The sequence below is a fragment of the Chiroxiphia lanceolata genome, chromosome 6 (genome assembly GCF_009829145.1).
Source record: "Chiroxiphia lanceolata isolate bChiLan1 chromosome 6, bChiLan1.pri, whole genome shotgun sequence".
In the NCBI taxonomy this organism is placed as follows: domain Eukaryota; kingdom Metazoa; phylum Chordata; class Aves; order Passeriformes; family Pipridae; genus Chiroxiphia; species Chiroxiphia lanceolata.
Genome location: NC_045642.1, coordinates 12,965,258 through 12,985,956, shown reverse-complemented (window position 1 = coordinate 12,985,956; position 20,699 = coordinate 12,965,258). Strand labels below are relative to the sequence as shown.

The window sequence follows — 20,699 nt, the reverse complement described above, 5'->3', positions numbered from 1 at the left end:
TGCAGTCATGCTCTTCACTTTCCCTTCCTCTGTTACATTGGATAACATCACCGTCTCTTCTCTGTCACCAAGGCTCAAAACCATGGTAAAGTCAGTTTTGACTGTTCTCTCCTCTGCTTAATTGCCAAATATTGTTGCCTTTTTTCCCCCACGCAAGTCTATTCCTTCCTTTTTAGTCAAATATTTCAACTTTCCTTCTGTATCTCCCCCCCCCCCCCCCTTCTTGGGTCTTTTTTCCTGGTTTCCCCTACAAAATGCTTGCTGCCAAAACTGCCAATCACCTTTCCTTTCTTTTCTTCTACAGATGCAGTGGAAATCACGATCATCTAAAAGATCGGGTATTACGCACTGAAATAACAGAACATTGAAGACAGGCAGTAAAAATCAACCAAAGCAATAGTACCTCTTTCTATGTTTTCTCAGATACTTTAAGAACTATTCAAGTGTCATCTTATCAAGGGAGGATGAGGGGACAAAAGTACCAAGCTCTTTTTTTGCAAAGACGGAAGTTTAGGTACATAATGGTTTACATCCTACTAACTGAGACTGCCATAACAACCATATGCATGTACACCACACCTTTCACCATATAAACTGCACAATGTATGTGGCATATTAATGTTTCTACGCTCACTATAATCAACTGCAATTTCATCTTGCAAGCTAATTCTGTATAATTGTCTGTACGTTGTGAATTAGTCTTTCTCACCTGAAAATCAGAGTTTCTTTCTCTATTGACCCATGGAAACTGGCACAGACCCTGGTGCAGCCAACCAGCCCAACCAGCCTTCGGGGCATGACAACACACAGGCATCAAATCCAGCTGAGGAAAACCAGGACAGCATCATTGCACTTGCCTTCATTAAAAGTTACTGTAACATGGGACATCTGTCCGTCCTTCTCAACCTGCCCAACCTGGGCTAATGTGAGCAAATACATTCTCTGAATCCTCTTCTCTTTCTACACTCCATAGCTCCGTGATGTATCCAGCAAGCACCCGGATGGCCACTTTGATTGCCATGAAGCCTGACAGATCCCTTGCAGATGGTTTTCCAGCCAAAGAGCTACACTTTGTCACTTTCCAGCTTCCATCCCTGTTCCCCTGTTGTACACACAGCTCTTACCTCCTCTCTGTACTCCCAAAGAAACGTCCTTTACTGCATTTGAGTTGTTGGCCACCTGCCTTCTGTGCAACATTTGCTTTTGTTCCATGTGCTCTCAGGTCAGTACCACAACGTTTGAAGCAGAATGTCCTATCACAGAAACTCACTGAGAGTTAGTTAGGCATTCGATGGTTAGATCGTAAAGGATGTAACCACTGCCAGGTTCCATAACTGATAAATTCTTTATCAGTTTAGATCTTATTAATGTTCTTAAGAATCTATATAGAGATATTAAGCTGAATTCAACAAAAAAGACATCTCAAGTTAGAAAAATGTGACAGAAATTTTAACAGACCAGGAATGCTTCTGCTATGCCTAAAATTGCTTGTAAAACGGTAGTAATGGAATAGCCAAACCAGTGCAAGTGGAAACAAATCTGGGTTTGTTTAGGAAGTGTTTTAGCAGGAATGCCACATGGCACAGCAGAATTGCCTTCTGAGCTCTGTGGTAGCAGATCTCGGTCTCTTCTGCAACTCGTGCCCTTTTGCTGAGGGATCATCCCACTGAATAACAATAACCCTTTACGCGTTAAGTATGTGATCTCCTTGCGGCTCGGTCACACAGACTGGGGACATTCCCCTCCGTGCTCAGCTGCCTGTGAGCACAGGCACACCAGCCCCTTTCCCGCTGCAGCTCTCCGGCACCGCTGGCGGCTGGGCCAGTGACCCGCGGACAGGCTGCACAGCAAAGGGAACCACAGGCACGACACGTGGAGTTGCCACCCACCCACCTACTGTAAGAAATCTGCAAGGTAAAGATCTGCCAGTGGGAATTACAGAGGAATTTATTGTCTCAAGGCTCCACAGACCCGAAGGGGCTCTGGGAAAAGACATCTCAAAACTGGGGATTTTAGATTCCACAGAGACTTTAACGAGGAGCGAGGAATTGCCGGTTACTTTTCTCGGTTGCCAAGAGGGTCAGCGTGTAGAGCGCACAGTCAGCCAGCGGTGGGTTTCAACACTCCATAAACCCGAAGGGACCAACTCTGAATATTATTATTCCAGGAAAAAAAAAAAAAAAAAAAAAAAAAAAAAGAAAAGAAAAAGGAGAAGTTAGCAAAAAAAAAAAAAAAAAAAGCAGAACCCGCCTGACGTGGCGGGCGGAGCCCCCGCGGGCCAATGCGCGGGGCCGGGGGCGGTGCAGGAGGAAGCGGTGGCTCGGGCCGATGCGGGCGGCGGCGGCGGACCCGGGGCACCGCCCGGGCTCAGCAGCGGGCAGCGGCTCCTGGCTCCTGCCGCTGGCGGCGGCGCTGGCGCTGCTGCTCACGCTGGTGGTGCGGCAGCTGCTGAAGCAGCGGCGGCCGCCCGGCTTCCCCCCCGGCCCCGCGGGGCTGCCGCTCCTCGGCAACATCCCCGCGCTGGGCGCGGAGCAGCCGCACGTCTACATGCGGCGGCAGAGCCAGATCCACGGGCAGGTACCGCCGCTCCCGCCGCCTCCTCCTCGGGGCCCCCGGAGCGGGAGAGGGGCGGGATGGGGCGGGGCGGGCTTCGCTGCCGGCGGCGGAACCCGGGGAGGAGCAGCCGGGAGGGACGTGCCCCGGAGCTGTCCCGGAGCGGCCCCGAGCGACTCCCGGTGCCGGTGTCCCCGGGGCGGAGGCAGCGACGCGGGGGGCGGAGCGCCCCGCCGGGCAACGGGAGCCGGGAACGGGATCGGGACCCGTCCCGTGGGAGCGGGGACAGGCCCGCGGCAAACGGGAAGGATTTCCACCTATCTCTCACGCCGCAGCTCCCTCCTTAGGCTCCTGCTCTTAGTTCTCTTTTTTTGGGGGGGGGTGCAATGCTTAAACTGGTGTCCTGTAAATGGCAATAACTCCCTTGTTTCATATCCACAAGTCCTGGGCTTAAAATTAACAAAATTTCAACACTGAAAGAGCAGGCACTGGGATAAGGCAACATTTTCACTGAAAACATCATTCTTCGAAGTACTTCCAGTGTACTTTCAATGTACCTTCAGTGGTGTATTTGGGATACTTACAGTCCCTTAGTGTTACTATGTAAGAATGGATTTGTTTTCTTTTTGTACTTTCTTACAGATCAGGTTTTTCTTTTCATCAGCAGTGTATTCTTACAAGCATCATAAAATTTAACTCCAGACTAGATCTAGAGGGGAAAAGCAGGCATGTGTTTTGGCAGTAGGAAGAAAAAAAAAAGTAAATGTGTTTCAAGCAAAATATTAGGACAAGCAGAATGGAAATAGGAAGGAAAACGCGTCATCAAATAAAGTAAGCTTTCTACTTGCCTGGAGTGCTGTATGTAGTTCTAGTCACTGTCAGAAAAGATCCTGAAGAATTTTGAGGAACTTGAAAATGGCCTATTTGGGGTGCTCTGAAAAAATACAATAAGAGAATTTTTTTTTAAATTATGTATGACAAAGGAATAAAGATAAATGAGCTATATCAAAGTATACAAAACTCACAAATGGTATACAGAAATCTATTGGGAATGTGTTCTTGGCACATAGAAAAGAAGAGCCATTATAACAGTAAAAATGTCAAGTTTGCTAAAATAAAATAGTCACAGACTCTAGAATCATTTAGGTTGGAAAAGATCCTTATGATCATTGATTCATTAATCTTGCATGAAGTCCACCTCTAAACTATGACCCCAAGTGCCACATCTACACAGCTTTTAAATACCTCTATGGATTGTGACTCCACCACTTTCCTGAGCAGCCTGTTCCAGTGCCTGACAACCCTTTTGGTGACAACCCAGTTGTCACAGAATGTGTAATTAGACTAATATAATTTCTTATTGTGGAGGTCAACAGCTTTGAGATGAAGAAAAACACAGAGATTTGTATAGGTAAAAACACAGATTTATAACGCTAAGGAAATTATGGAAAGGGATATAAGATTTCAATCTTGAGTTTAGCGTCGGTTACAATTTTTAAAACTTAGGTTAAGATTTTAATTTTGTTTATCCTGCAGAAGTTTATACCTTCTGCAGGCTGTATTGCATCTTTTTCCAAAGCATCTAATGATAACCACTTGTGGAAACAGGAGATGGGCCTGTGCTGTCAGTTGTTGGCTCTCCTCATGGCTCTCACTGCTGGTTCTTTGGGAGCCTGTGCAAAGTAAACTGGTGTCCGGGTTCAGATGCAGAAAGGACTGAGAGCAGCCTGGTAGTTCTCACAACTGACACCACTTCTGTGTCTGCCATTATTAAGTGACATGTTGGGAGTCTGTGATAGGAATTTCAGCCCTACTGCCCTTAACCGAATTAAGCTGTTGGAATTTACCTTGACTCAGGCAGGGAAGAGAAGCAGATACAATAATATAGCTTTTCTCCCTCCTGTGGAAATAGTCTCAGCAAATTAAGAAAGTAGACAATACATGTATTTTATTTCCAGTGCTTACTAAAAAGTTTTATATATAAAGTATATAACATAATATTATTAGATAAATATATACTTCTACTAATACCTACTTATATCTACTAATACTAGGAGAAAGTACTTTTTTTTCTGAAAAATATGCATTGTTGTACCAAATTCACATTTTCTTGATGACTGTGAAAGTATCCCAGTCCCTACTTCGGAGAGCTGGTTGCTTTGGTGCACAGCAAAGCACAGAATGCAGTGTGAGATAATTTGCTTTATCTTTTGACAGAGCAAGTTATCTCACAACAGACTCTACTGTAATGCCACAACTGTACCACCTCTGGTTACCTGTATGCCCTACTGAAAGTTATTCAAGTATTTTCCATCGTTTAGTGTTGTTTCACCTTTTCTTTGCTTGTTCTCATTATTTGTTCTTAGGATTTGGTTGTAATAGCGGTTTACAATTTTTATTTTTTTTTCCCCCCAAAGATCTTCAGTCTTGACCTCGGAGGTATATCTGCTGTTGTACTGAACGGCTATGATGCAGTGAAAGAATGCCTCGTTCATCAAAGTGAAATCTTTGCAGATAGGCCATCTCTTCCCTTGTTTAAGAAGCTGACAAACATGGGAGGTGAGTGCTAATGTCTTCTGTATAACAATGTAATTTTTGTCCAATAGATGGACATAATCACACGAAACATTGGCTTTAGCCATTTTCTCTGCTTAGTCTCCTGTCATAAAATACTTGATGCTTCTTAAACAGTCTTGTTTGGAAAGGATTGTCAGTCTTGGACTATGTTCCATAGAAAGATGTCTGAAATTTTTTTGTCTCTCTTTTTGTCTTGTTAAATGATTTTATTATCTTATGGGGGGAAAAAAAATTAAGCGTTGCATAAAATACGTGTCAAAATATTTTTTCAGGCTTACTGAACAGTAAATATGGCAGAGGATGGACAGAACATCGCAAATTAGCTGTAAATACCTTTCGAACTTTTGGATATGGTCAAAGGTCCTTTGAACACAAAATTTCAGAAGAATCTGTGTTTTTTCTTGATGCCATTGATACATACAAAGGCAGACCGTTTGATCTTAAGCACTTGATAACAAATGCTGTTTCAAACATTACTAATTTGATTATTTTTGGAGAACGTTTTACTTACGAAGATACTGAATTTCAGCACATGATTGAGATTTTTAGTGAAAACATTGAATTAGCTGCTAGTGCTTCTGTATTTTTATATAATGCTTTTCCTTGGATTGGTATCTTGCCATTTGGGAAACACCAGCAGCTGTTTAGAAATGCAGCTGAAGTTTATGACTTTCTTCATGATCTCATTGAACGTGTCTCTGAAAATAGGAAGCCTCAATCACCTCGACATTTTGTAGATGCATATTTAGATGAGATGGATTGCAATGAAAATGATCCAGAATCTACATACTCAAGAGAAAATTTAATTTTCTCTGTTGGAGAACTCATCATAGCTGGAACTGAAACCACAACAAATGTTTTAAGATGGGCAGTGTTATTTATGGCTCTTTATCCAAACATACAAGGTAAGAAATTCGACATTTTGAGGAACTGATACCCTTTCCTATTGCAAATTTAAAATGCTTTTTCAAAGTCATGCATGATCCATAGTCATAACCAAAAAGAAGGTTTATGTATATTATTCTGTCATTTACCAAACATACTATGGACAGAGGTGAAAAGTTTGTTTTATATGCAGATGAAGAGGATATCAAAAGTCAAGTGTCATGGCAAAATTTTAACATATTATTTTGTGAATACATTTTTATGAAGCTTTAATATTTTTAAGTATTTCCAATATATTTAAATTTAGTGTTGTGATGCATGGTCTGTTGTTGGCAGATATACTAACCTATGCTGTTAATAAATAATAAGAAAATGCAATTAAATATGAAAGTAATAAACTAAATTAAAAATATACAAACATCAGCAAAAATGTAAATCAGGTTGTAGTTAGTTTAGGTACTATTTCTTTTTATCTTAAGTGCTCAGTTCACAATACATTTACATGTTATAGACATTCATAGTCATACTTCTGAAAGAACAGAAATGGCATTTAAAAACAAAGAAGATGTGTTACATTCACTCTGAAGTAAGACAGCAATAGGTGTCTGACTGTCAGCCCAAACATTTTGTGCAGAAGTTTGGATTTTAGAATTGAACAGTCATGTCTCTAGTTTCCCTGCCTCCACTTTTCCTGTCAAAACCTTAGCAGTGCTTGGTTCAATTAGGGACTTCCAATATTTGGAGGAAGAGCAGCCAAGATAACTTGGACAGTTACTGCTGATACTTTGACCAAAAATCATTGCTCTAACATCAATTTTGTCATCATTTCAGAGTGGGGACAGTAGCACTACCTGTAGCTCTAAGGCTTTTGAGCTCTCAAGTTCTGCACAGGAATCAGATATCTTTATGTATGAAAAATTAGACTTTCTTCTTATGGTAGTGTGTGCATGACTCTATACACTCTGATTTTCTCAGCTAGAATAATTTTTAATTTAAATCTTGGGGCATAAAATACAATTATTCTAAAATTGGAGATCAAATTTTATATTTACTTTTAAAGTAAATACAGCTTTACTTGGAAAAAATTAAAGTGAAAATATGATGGTATCATATGTTAAGGCCTGGCATGCTATAAACAGTACAAATCATTCAGCCTAAATAAAGAAGTTGATGCCAAAGCTCTGTTGTTGCTGCTGTTATCATTCTTTTAAGTCCCATATTCACTTAGCTGGTTAAAATATCTGGCTAAGCAAGTAGAACCAAAGTTTATTCAAATATCTCCATAGAGCCATAACCTCTTACATATTTTCTTACTTTCATTTATTCAGCTATTTAAGTTAGTTGATGAATTAACTGAACAAACTGATTGAAGATTTTTAAAAATGGGAAAGCTTTCTTCTAGCCTAGGTAAAAACAAGATTTAATGGGACTTGAGTTGCTAATTTTAAAGAATTTGAGGGACATGCTTAAGAGAAATACGTAGCTTCAGCTCAATCAGTTCAGCCAAAATGTTTTTTGTGGAAGCTTAAAACTATGATTGCCATTTTTAACCAGTCAGCACATTCCAGATGATATAAAATAAATGAGTTTTTAAAAAAAGAAATATTGCTTTTCATGTGTCTGAGTTCCACCAGTTAATTTATACGTTTTACACAGTATAATAAGAAAATCTACAAAAATTAAAAATATTTAGTAAAATTAAAAAAAAAATCTGATTTTACAGGTACTTACATGATCCATGTTTTAGTTAAATCTGTATTAAGGGTGATAATTAGGCAATAGGATATGTTTATGCTTTATATTACATGAAAAGCCCAAATGCAAAAAGGTCCATTTAAATCAAAGTTTCTAATCAGTCTGTCCTGGCTCACAAACAACATTCATACTTAAAACAAGAACATCCTTATTTCTTCTCAATTAACATCTGACCAAGATACTGTTTCTCAGTAAAGATCAAGAAAACTTTGTAGTTTTGTGTCTGCTATGCACTGACTGATTTTGCAGAGATCCACTCACCTAATTTAATCTGATCTCAGATCTTGCAATACAACGAGTTTCTGAATTTGGATTAAAAAACAGTTCATCTTGATAAAAATAAAAATTACTGTTATTTTTCATTTATTTAGAATTTCATTGTCCAGCTATTGCAATATGCGCTGACACACCACTACATCACAAGTGTGCTTTCACCAAGCTGCTTTTCATCTCTTTATTTTGATGTGAAACGTTGTCACTTCAGGTTGAAAAAGCTGGTGATTCTGGAAGAATTTTTCAGCTGCTGCCCAGATTTTCATTATTGGTTCCACATGAATTGTAAAAGTACAAATTTGTTTTAGTTAGGAGTTGTTTGGCAGTTTCAACAAAAAAAGTGCATCAGAAAGAGGCGGTTTAAATACCTTTGAGTTTATTTCAATAATACATGAACTTAATTTTAAAAATAGCTATGGTTGAATTTGTTCCTTTTCGGTTAAATTCTGGCTCCTGTGCCTGTTAATTCTCACTGTGTTTTTTCAGATATTTTTGGTTCTAGAGTGAATGATTTTACACTCCGATAATTCTAAAGAATCATAGCAGATTTAAAAAAGGGGAAGTTCAAGTGGCTGATTTGAGCCTTATCTATGTTCACTCAAGTATTTAATGTACTTTATCTTTTACAGCCTTTTACTTGTTTCTTTAGTTTTGAAGAGCTCCAGAAATAAAAATACACACAAGAAAAGAAAACTATATTAAAACACGATTTTCCTGAGAATAATTACATTCTAAATGAAGATTAGTGGTATATATGCTAGGAATAATTCCTACTAGCTGGACAAGAAATATAGAGTCTAAATTTAAAAGTTTGTAAGCTACTATATTTTGTATAAGACACTTCATGTTTCAGTAGTCTTTTAAAAGTATATATTTTAGTTTAAATTAAAATGTAAAGGCTATTGCACAATAAACATCAGCTTTTATTGCTGTTCCTAACAGGGCAAGTTCAAAAAGAGGTCGACCTAGTCGTTGGCCCAAACAAAATGCCCACCTTTGAAGAGAAATGCAAGATGCCATACACTGAGGCTGTTCTACATGAGGTTCTGAGGTTCTGTAACATAGTTCCACTGGGGATTTTTCATGCAACTTCCAAAGATACTGTTGTGCGTGGTTACTCAATTCCTGGAGGCACCACAGTCATTACAAACCTCTACTCCGTTCACTTTGATGAAAAATACTGGAGCAATCCAGAAGTGTTTTTTCCTGAGAGATTTTTGGACAGCAATGGGCAGTTTGTCAAGAAAGATGCATTTATTCCTTTTTCACTAGGTAAGAGTGCTTCCTTCCACTGTTCCTTTTCATAAATATAGAGATGTATAACACATCTAGGTGATGGCAATAAAAGGACCAAATGATATCCTCTGTTCTGATGAAACAGATTTTAAAGATATTCAATATAATGCAATCTGGAGATCACAAATTTTGGCATAATATCTTTTATATGGGTAAGCTCATTATTATATATAAACTAACAAAAATACACCTTAAAAATTTATAATAATTGCCAGTTAATAATGACTGGAAGTAGGTGTAATTAATAAAATAGTAGGGGAAAAAGGCTGAAATTAACAGTATAATTTTTTTTAAGCATCTTCTGTCTAGATTGGTACTTCACGACAAGAAAAAGTAGCTAAAAATATATCTAAATAAATTTGACAATTCATTTCAGTGGCATTTGTGAGGTGAGAACAACAAATTCTCTAAAATCTGTTTCTTAGTGTAAATTATCACCTATCCTTTTTAGACAATACTACCAGCAAGTTTGTACAGCTCCTCTTAGAACACAGAAATTATCATTCTTATTCATAGTAAGAGTGAAAATGCAACTGCAGACATTGAAAAGTGTTTTTAAAACCTTCTTTTCAATCCAGGAAGAAGACATTGTCTTGGAGAACACCTAGCTCGAATGGAAATGTTCCTGTTTTTTACTTCATTACTACAACGATTTCACCTGCATTTCCCTCATGGCGTGATTCCAGACCTCAAACCAAGACTAGGAATGACATTACAACCACAGCCTTACCTCATCTGCGCGGAGAGACGGTGAAGAGAAGGGTCAAGATTGTCAGGTGGAGCACAATGCTCCAAGTTGCAGCTCAAGATCCACTTTGCCTTATATTTCTAAACATGTTCATGCCAGAAAGCCAACTTAAAGGACTTGCAGATAAATTCTGGCTGTTTATGCACAAATAAATAATTTCTTTTTATTTGGTTTTTCACAGAAAAAGAACGGAACCAAAAGTGTGGAACACATCCTATGTAAAACTGATGCTTTCACTACATGGGACTATTTTAAATCTAACTTCTGATATGGTTTTTATATATTTAATTACTTAGCAAGTCATTTTACTTTGAGAGGATATTTTTATAAGCATGGAGAATATGTTTCAAAATGTTTATACTTGAATTCATCCATGGAAATCTCATTTACATTATTCCAACTACGCTGTTCTTTGTAATTCTCCTTTAAGTTTTCATAGCTAAAAAGGTTTAAAAGATATCTATTTAAATTTCTGTAACCAAGAATAAACTATCTTTTCCAGCCTTGACACATTGTCTAATAAGGCATTTTAATCCTTCTTTCTCCTTGCTCTATATTCCTGGGTGGTCATAGTTTTCTAGTGAATCAGATAACTGAATTCACTTTCAGGATCTTTTATGACTTCCTTTTGATTTAGCCAAGTACACAAAGTGTTCAGTTATTGCCATACTCCTGACAATTACAGGAACTTTATGCCAGTATGTTGCATTTCCAGACACGTGTCCTCCATTGCCTTCCCACACGAAGCACTATGTAATGATTAATCTCTGCTTAAATAGTCTGAAAAAAATCAGTGTTTATGTGACCAGAGTCACATGTAACTATCCTATGAGTAAAGAAAATAAGCTGCTCATCGTTCTGACCAGAGAAGAGAGTTTTTGGGGAGGGAGGTTGGAATAGGATGGAGAGAAACACCTTAATTGCATTTTAAGCACAAATATTAGGCATAGGAGCTACTTTTGACTTCTGCCAGCTTCATATTCTATTCTTGACAGCTACTCCTTTGAGGTTAATGGCAGATAAAAGATTTGTGTCTGCAGACCCTACAGGAGAACCTGATACTCTAAATATGGCATGTTTGGTCCCTGCCATGTGGGGAGAGAGGTCCTCAGAACAAGGTTCAGAACAAAACATGCGCTGAGCAAGCAGCTATTTAAGGACAAGGCTGAGTGTTAGACCTCGGGTTTTATACAAATAATGCTTCAACTTGGAGCTGCAGGAAAGTTGAAAGGCAGGAGTTGGTGTTTTTCTGCTGACCTGATGTTTTCAGAAATATTTCCTTTCCTTTGAAACAGCAAAAGAGAAGAATCAGAACTAATACCAGTTCACTTATGTAGTAGCCTATTGACTTCAGATGCAGCAGGTCCAGATTAATTTACTCATCTGAGGGTAGTCACACCCACATGTCCCACAGTGAGCAGCTCATATTCTTATTCCTCATGCTCTGAAGAGGGTGGGCAGGCTGCTCTACTTGCTGAATAATTAACTGCCTTTCACAGAGAGGATTTAAGACTCAAAAAAGAGAGGAAGGACGCAAATCTGATTGCTCTGCACTGGGCACACCATGAAAACCATGAATAAACCACTCCTAAGACACTGGCAAACAGTGGGGCTTAGGAGTCATGACTGAAGCATTCCTGGATACCTGCATAAGTAGATGCTGGGTGCTTGTGAAATGCAAAAGTGAAACTTGTGGAACCTATTGAACTGGGGTGCCTTCAGTATGAAGCAACATCGAAGAGTTCAAGCTACAGTTCCGGACTCGTGTTAATTCTTTCTATACCCAACCCTGTGCTCTTAAATCAGACAGCCAGAGTTTTATCAGTATCTAGTCTTGCCTTCTGGGTTGCAAGAACTCTAGGCAATCCTTTGGTTAAAACATGATTGAAATATTGCTACTTGAAGTGAGGGGAGGATTAAAAACCATCAAGAACAAGTTCTTTCAGGGGGCTATGCTCAAAATGCAGCTGGACAGTTATAATTCTCTTTTGCTGAGGTATTTTGAGATCTAACTCCTGACTAGTCTTTAATCCATTTAATGAGAACCATATTGATTATATGTCGTTCTGGTTTCTAAATCAAAATGCCTTTTAAAAGCCTCAGAATATCAATCCAAACTTTTACCATTATCTGCCAACTTACAGTCTCGTTTAAGTAATCAAATACGTTTGACAAACTGTCTTTTCTATAAATCTTTATCAGTTTTAGTTATATCTACACGTTTCATTCTGTATCAACTTTTTCATTATTTTCCCTCTGACTTAGAATTATCCTAATGATCCAATTTAATAATTTGTAATACTGACATAAGAATAGTATTTTCCAGTCCTCTGGAATTTCTCTGTTGTATCTACATTCATTAGTAATGAATATCAGTAGCCAGCCAGATATTCAGAATTTCCTGGTGAGCTTTCAAAGGCTGAAATATCTAGCATAGAAAGCAGCTGGCTGCTATTTAACATTGTTTTGGGATTAAAGGTCGATATATTAACCAGTATGTCTTTTTCTGGTGTAGAATTTAAGGATGAGAAAAAGCATTAAACAGCAGTTTTTTCTGCCTGGCCTTAAGTGTCCTAATGTTTTGGATTAAAACAATGTGTCCAGATACTGATCAAAAAGATTTCTAGACATGTAAGTTGTAACTCCTCATTTTTTGCATATTAATGTCATTTATTGTGCTCTTTGTTTTACCATTTTCCTATGTTTTATTTCCCCTAGTATTTATTTTTTGTCTTTTTTGCCTTGTTAGTTTGTTTTTTTTTTCAGAGTTACCTCTTTGAATTCATGATGGTAGTTTAGAACTGGAAGCACTATGAACTTGCAAGGAAAATTGCCTTTCACTGGGCAATTCACCAATATTTCCTTCACCTATGGGGGTATGTCACTGTATCATGGGTAAAGGGAAATGTGGTGCTCAAGAGCCATAGAAATCTTAAAAGAGAGGAAAGTGATTGTAATCCAGTATGATTTAGGTTATGTGGAACCATGATCTGGCATCTGCCAAGGGATCTTGCTTAAACAGCCCTGGAGATCCATGGCAATGCCATCTTTAGCCTGCAGATGGCTGGACAACAGCTGGTAAATTTTCAGATGTTTTGTTAGGAATAGTTGTCACCTCATGGAGAGAAACAGATTCCATGTAGATTCTCTGTATGTTGAGAGAACAGACATGTCATTCAAAATAATTTCTTACTGGCTGGTCCAAACCTCCAGTTACTCAGTGTGCCAAGGACAAACAAGGCAACTTGGCATGAAGATGCTTAAGGTGAGCTCATATCTTTTCAGATCATGTTCATCAAGGATTCTGGTAGGTAGGATATCAGCACAGCACCTAGCAGTGAAAAAGGTGAGATATTTATTTCATACACTCATACTGTAATCCATTCATTTCACAGGGTATGTTTCTGACCCCCTGTGGGCCAGATCCAATATCAACAGAAGGAAAACCTTTTCTTCTGGACTCGCCTTTTTGGGCATGTCCAAATATAAATGCATATGTTTATGAGCCAATGACACAGAAAACAGGCATGGGATGAGGGACATCTGTATTAAAAGCTGTAATTCTGAAAGAGTTTGGGATTCATGGCGGGTTGTTAGTTAAACATGAACTTTAACTGTTCAGTCAAAAGATCTTTTGTTTATGGAATATTGAATGAGGATAGAATCATAGAATCATTTAGCTTGGAAAATACCTTTAAGATCATTGAGTCCAACCATTGACAGTTGTGGAAGCTATATAAGTATTTGGTGCTGGCACAAGCATTCCTTGAATACTGAGCCTTGTTCTGTTGTCTATAGCTGAAGGAGGATTAAAAAAAGAAAATCAGTAGTGTTCCTGTAAAGCCATAAAAATCACTAAGAATATGCTTGTGTAATATATTCTGGATTATTGCAAGGTACTTCTACTGACTTATAAATTGACCAAATAGTATGTGATCATACCAGGGCAGCACCAAGTCCAAGCTAATACCCTTCCACTTCAGACTTGGTGACCCACTGGCACTGTTATAGAATTTTTGGATCAGTAGCTGGGTGACCAAACGTGCTCCAGAACATACACCAGAATATACACAGAAATGTACAGTACAACGTACTGGATAGTGACACATTCAAGATAATTCATTTGCTTGGTTTACCAAATATGTGACTGACTTGAGTCCAAAAAGTTGATAAATGATCTCTTCAGTAAGTAGACAAGAACATAAATAGAAGTCAAGATGAAATACCTTTAAACTAGAAATGAGGTGAATACTTTGAACAGCTTCAAATGCAGAACCAGGTATACAACTAGCAGTGAGGATGGTTAATCCTGGATTGTTACCGAAACTTTAAAATTAGTTATTAGAACTTTCTTCTGTGCTGTGGTTCTAATTTGCATCTAATTAACAACATCATTTTACAGTAGTCCCTCCTATCTCAATCACCAGCTTATAAAATGTCCTATTCTTTCTGAACTCCAAACCCCTGCTAACTATTCAAGTGCTAAAGCAGCCTGAGCTCATGTAGCAAGCAGATCTTTTCTTGATTTGGTGTGTTGTTCTGATACACAATTAGATTCTGAATCTAATTCCATTTCAGGCTGTCCAAATACTGAAAATAACAACCAATCTGCATTCTTTAGCCTGAATTAAGTCTAAGGGTTTGTGCAAGCAGCAGTAGATGAGGCAGATTATGTTGTCATAAAGATAGCACTTTCACAAGAAAAGTAGCAAGCTCAGAGAGAAACACAATGAAAAATAGTCAAATCACTTAGAAAAAGCAGTGAAAATAAAATGTTGTGATTTTTGCAACAATGCAGCAAATGGGAAAACATAAGGATTCAGGATAAATGCAGGGTGGTAGGGGAAGGAAATCATACCAGTGAAGACACCAGAAGTTACCTTTGATCGAGAGAGATGGAATGATGAATACACAATATAACAAGCCAAGTACAGGGGACTGTTCAATAAGAGTTGGAAAGGTCAGCTCTCAGTATAAATTGCTCTGTGAAGATACAGACAAGCCTTTTCATACCAGCTATGTGGCCAAGGTGGTTTTTTTTGTGCTGGGCCTCACAATTCAAACCCATTGTCTAATCAAGATCCAATCAAACTACCCATTCTGGAAATATTATGCCTTACTCTGTCCTTTCATAACAATATAAATTGAGGATCAGTAGATTCTCCCATTTCTAGATTATCCCTTTAGGTATTTTTGAAGGCTGTCAACTGCCTCGATGACATTAGAATTAGACAAAACCCATACCCAGAGTGGTCATTCCTTCGGAAGACTGCCAGACTTCAGGAGATATGACGTTTGTTACATTCTTCTGAATAAGTAACATTCCAAATAGATTAAACCCATTAAAATAATGGAGCATATCAGGAATATGCAATCTAATCCAATAGCTTACTGTTACTGCAGCAGATGGCTGCTTGCCTAAAATTTTACATGTTATATAGACCGGCCAATAGCAATTTACCAGAAAACAGAATAAATTTACTATTTATTCTGCTGCTTTGTTTAAATGCTGACTTCTTTTTCTACACTCATTCTAAAAAACTTAAAAGAAATCTTTTATGGTTTATCAGAGGCATGAAAAAACATTACACATTAAAAAGATGTATTTTTATGTTAAAGTTCATTTGTCTGGATGCTTAACTACATTAGGCCCATCCTTACCATCTAGACAACAGGAACCACACTGTATGCCCCTTGGAGACTTATACCTTCACCAAAACAAGGCCTCATTGTTCAGGTCCTTCACTAATAAAGGTAATCCAGGTAGGATTTTATACCAATAAGGAATGAAAGGTACATAACAGAATCACTGTGGATGAAACATTTTAAAGAATTCCAGTTATTCTCAGGTAATTAAGTTTCCTTTCTCCACAGGCATCGCTGTTTAAGAAGTCCAAATGCCATTTTGGTTCTCTTCAACTCGTACAATAAGCCCATTTAAAGTAATAATTATGCTGACCATGCACCACAGCAGAATTTTTAAGCCTACTTTTTCCTGGAAAAACATAGGTACTATGCCTATATAGCTTAGGAGATTAATTTAATTGGGGTTTTTTTGACATATGAAAATTGGTTTTTAAAGCCCCTTCAAGGCATTTTCAGATTTTGTTCCATTTTATTTTACATTGTGTAAAGATATACCATTTCTCTGTCAAAGAATGTATGGTCTAAACTGCCACAGTATAGAGGGAAATGCAACATACCAATACTGGATTTATTTAATCGTAAATTGTAGGTATAATCTATAGAATATTCAAGTTCTTTGTGTCATAATGAATGTCATAATTATAAATCTGAAAAAAGACTGTAAGAATAATTCATTGTTGATGGGAATAAAACTTAGTGCTAAACACTAAAAATTATCTAAAAAATCCCAAATCACTTAAAGTAATTCTTTTTGTAAGTATATGAATTACATCATCTTCAAAAGTGTCCAACACCTCCCAATGTCTTAAGTATGCACTTTCTTAAGATCTAGAAAGGCTCATATGGCTTGACAAATATTTAAAATATAATTAGCTTTAGCAAACTAACTTTAGGTAATCATATTTTTAAAAAACATTTTGGCTACTGCATCTCCATTTATTCACAAGTTGACAACTAGACAGATTCTTAACTTTGGCCAAGCTTCAAACCTTGTCTGTTTTTTCAAGAGGATTCTAGCTCTCTCCCTCAACAAATAAAAAGATTGTTTCTGGTGGGAGATGCATTACCAGTTAAATGCTCAGTAAATGAAAAGATTTTAATATTCACTGAAATAGAGGATCAGTACATAACAAACAATGTTATTATTTGGCTGTTTTCTACAGCTGTGCACAATTTTGTATTGGTATTTCAGGTGATCCATATCAGATCTCATCTCTAGTCCTAGTATTTAAAAAATAGGTCCAGAAAGGATCTCAGTGAGTTATGCAGTTCACTCATCTGATCCACTAATGTGTTTTTCTAAAAGCTATCTTTCAGACTTCTTTTTAACTTTAAAAGACTTCCTTAATAGTCCAAGACAATCTATTTCAGTGAGTCACAGCCCTTTCAATCCTTAGAAAATTAACCATGTTGAAACTTGCAATATAAAGCTGTTACTTCTTTTCCTAAATACTATTAACATCCAAAGCATTATTCTGATTACTCTTTGAAGCAGTCTTATTAAGTAACCTGAGAGTATCTCACTTGAGTATCATTTTCTCTAGACAGGGAAAAATTCTCTTTAATTAATTTTATATTTCTCCTTCTCTTTAGACCATGTCATCAGTCTCACTGGTCTGTACTGGAATTCTGCAATCTGTCTAATGGACAGATATTTTTCCTGGGATGTGACATCTGAAACAGTATTTTGGTCATGACTTATTTATGATGAATGGAACAAAATGATTACAAAATCCATTCTCAAAGATAAATAGGAGGGCTTCTTCATTCTCTTCTTTGCCTGAGAGAAAGCTTAGTTAATATGAGTCAGATAAATTGGCAATACCAGAGAGATTAATAAATTCTAGTAGGATGAATGTCATGACAAAAGAAAGAGAGGCAAACTAAGTCCATTTGAATGACTACATATAGGAGCAAGTTTTCACATCTCACTGGCACAGGGGACAAACTCTACAGTCTGTTCCCCACGTGCAGTAAGTAATGTCAGTGTTATCCTCTGGATTTTTGGTGTAATACCTGCATTTTAAGCTGAGCCTTAGTTTTTGTTTTATATGCAATTTAAATGAAAATACTTTGATCTCATTCAAGGTGCAAAGGGTTCTGCTGATCTGGAGAGATGAGTCAGAAGTGACTCATCACCTGTTTTTTGGCAAGATGTTTAGAACATGGGCAAATCACAAGGTGAATGGTAGGAATAATTTGAAACACTATGGTCTCTTGGCATTAAAGGCTTGGTTGGTTTAATTTTTTTTCTTTTTTTTTCTTCTGAAGCCTCACAGGTAAACCAGAAGGCAGAAGGTTTCTCCTTACTAGAAGATTTTTATTCTACTTGCGTTTCACAGACAGTAACATTCTGCCAGGTAGCACAGCCTGTGCAGCAGAACCTACCACAGACACCTATCACAGTTGCTATCACCTGTGATCTCTTGAAGTACAGAAATCAAAAGATGACTCACGGCCTACAGATTCAAAAAAAAAAAAACAAACCAACCTTCCGGTCCAACATTTCTATTCATGTTGTGTCCTTTTTAAAGGGTGTTTGTAGTGTCACACAGAACCAAGTAAGCATTAATCACTCACATACTTTAAGCATTCATTGTTCTGAGTGTATCAGAGTAGCATTTAAATTCAGATTTTTTCTGGATAGATGTTTCAATCTCAGAATCAAAGGAAAACAGTTTCTTCTTTACTGGAACCACCTTCTACAGCTTAATGCTATTATTAACAAAACAAGCAACTGCTAGTTACTCTGGTTTTTTGTAGGGTTTTAGAATATTGAAGATATCAGAAATGAGACTAACCAAGTCTAAGCCAGAAATGTCTTCGAGAAATAACAGTAACAAGTGGACAATAAAATCACTGAGATTCTTAATTTAAGAGTTCTGTATCTATTAGTTGGATTCATAAGGATACAGGGGATGTACACTATGCCAGGAGAGTCACTGCCAACTAAAAACTCAAGTGCAATGGAATGTTTATCCTACAGCAACTTAGTCCATCAGCTTTCTTTCCTCTTTCTTTTTTCCTCCGAAATATGTTATTCATTTGCATTTAGCAGAGGGCAAATACACTCACTGCTTATGGCCTTATTAAATTAAGACCACATAGGGAGCAGTTAACAGTCGTGTTCTTTTGACAGCTTCATCTCTGAGAATCTACAGTATATTTCTTATAGAAAGTTAAAAGCTTACTTCAGAAGATATTAAAAGGAAAGTTCTTCACTGCAAAAATGAAAGCAATTCATTACCTCATTTGCCTTAACATCGACATGAATGAAGCAGCATGTTGTGCAGAACACAATTCTGAAGAAAACTGGCGGAAAAAAAGCAAAATAAATACTGTCTTGATCATACTTTTTGTATCTCATTTAATCGACTTCCTACATTTATTTTCCCTCATCTAATCTTTATTGGCCACAGAAAAATCAATTTTCTAAAACTTGCATCACTACTTAAGTTCTGATAATTCTATCATTGTTTTCATTACTATTTTCATTTAATTTTTAACAATCCAAGTATTCTAACTTGCCAAAGATATCCCGTTTTCATATTATTCTGAATATGAACTGGTTTGAGACGATAAATAGCGTCTCTCATCACAATATCTTTTATATATTTGTGTGTCTATGTCATCCTTACATCCTCTTATTCTCATGCTCTAAGTAAGTTCCATCCTTTTGCTCCAAAACATGCCTCTGAGACTGAGATTGCTAATCTCACATTTGCCGGTGTATGAGACACTTCTCAAAAGTATTTTGGACAAATGGGAAAGTTCTGCCACGTGAATGTTAGTGCCACACAGAAACACAGGCTGGGTCAGGTTGGAAGGGACCACAGTGGGTCATCTGGTCCAACCTCCCTGCTCAAGCAGGGTCATCCTAGAGCACACGGCACAGGATTGAATCCAGACGGTTCTGGAATATCTCCAGTGAGGGAGACTCCAACCTCTCTGAGCAATAACACGCACTGGATTACCTCAAATTCTGTGCCTGCTTTCAGAGGATCCAGAAGCCCAGCCTCAACTACGCCTGCCTAGGAGGAAGCACGAAAGCCAAAAGCGAGCTCTTGAATTCTGCTAACTCCTTTTGCTGATTCACCTGCCACAGTTGTGGTTAAAACTGAATTGCAAGATGTACAAAGAAACAGTTCTATGCGCAAAGCAAAGCAGGTGTTACACAAACTTGTTTAGTTTGAACTTACCTTAAGTAATGTTACACAGTTCCTTTCATTTTGAACCTTAGACTCACCGTTTAACTTCGTCATGGAAGAAGAACTCATGGGAAGAGGATCCAGGTAATTCATTTTGATAGTTTAGAACCTCCATAATATCCAGAGGTCTCCAGAAACACAGGGAGAATTTTGTCCTTATCGAAAATTTGTAGTCTAGTTTTGTATGCACTGTATGCATGGGAGCAAGTAATCTGACATACATTGTAAAAGAGAGCAATGGGGAGATGGGAGGCTCAACTTAAACCTGAAAATATTATGCATAAAATGTGTATCTGCTGCATCAGCGTGAACTTCAGTGTAGGCTAATTTGGTCCACTTCTTGAACAAAGAAAAAGCAGTGTTTCATTAGAAAGTATTTAAAGTGTGTTCTGTGTGTTCTTCGTTGCTGTGAAGCGTGATCACAGGTTTAATTTGGTTGCAACTTCTCAGTGGGTTCCTACCAGAATAAGAGTAGGAACTTATATGGAGAGATGTTCTTTTTGATGACAGCTCAATCAACATTCAAAGACCTTTCCATTATCATTTTTGAAAAATTAAGATACCTTCAGTTAAAGTTACATCCACTTCTGCAAACATGCCCTGAACCAACCTTTGCTGACATTTGTACATGCTTTTCCCCTTCCTCTTAGAGTAATAATTCGTCCCACACTGTGCATACATAAATAACAGACATTTTAAGGTGGATTTTGAATACATTCATAATTAAAAATATCTTTGAATCAAGCTTATGTAACTTG

General features: G+C 37.7%; 1 protein-coding gene across 1 annotated transcript; it reads left to right on the top strand.

Annotated features, from left to right (window-relative positions):
• Positions 1-2,328: 2,328 nt before the first annotated feature.
• On the top strand, positions 2,329-11,207 carry LOC116788047 (vitamin D 25-hydroxylase). The gene is made up of 5 exons (XM_032690356.1): positions 2,329-2,577; positions 4,971-5,112; positions 5,403-6,035; positions 8,986-9,315; positions 9,918-11,207. The coding sequence occupies exons 1-5, from the start codon at positions 2,329-2,331 to the stop codon at positions 10,091-10,093; spliced, it is 1,530 nt and encodes a 509-aa protein (XP_032546247.1). The 3' UTR covers positions 10,094-11,207.
• The last annotated feature ends 9,492 nt before the right edge of the window (positions 11,208-20,699 follow it).

Bases quoted from the DNA above. Each gene is read 5' to 3' on its own strand.
- LOC116788047 (XM_032690356.1), top strand. From the start codon at position 2,329: ATGCGGGCGGCGGCGGCGGACCCGGGGCACCGCCCGGGCTCAGCAGCG. The intron at 2,578-4,970 runs GTACCGCCGCTC...TTCCCCCCAAAG, and splicing joins AGAGCCAGATCCACGGGCAG to ATCTTCAGTCTTGACCTCGG. The intron at 9,316-9,917 runs GTAAGAGTGCTT...TTTTCAATCCAG, and splicing joins ATTTATTCCTTTTTCACTAG to GAAGAAGACATTGTCTTGGA.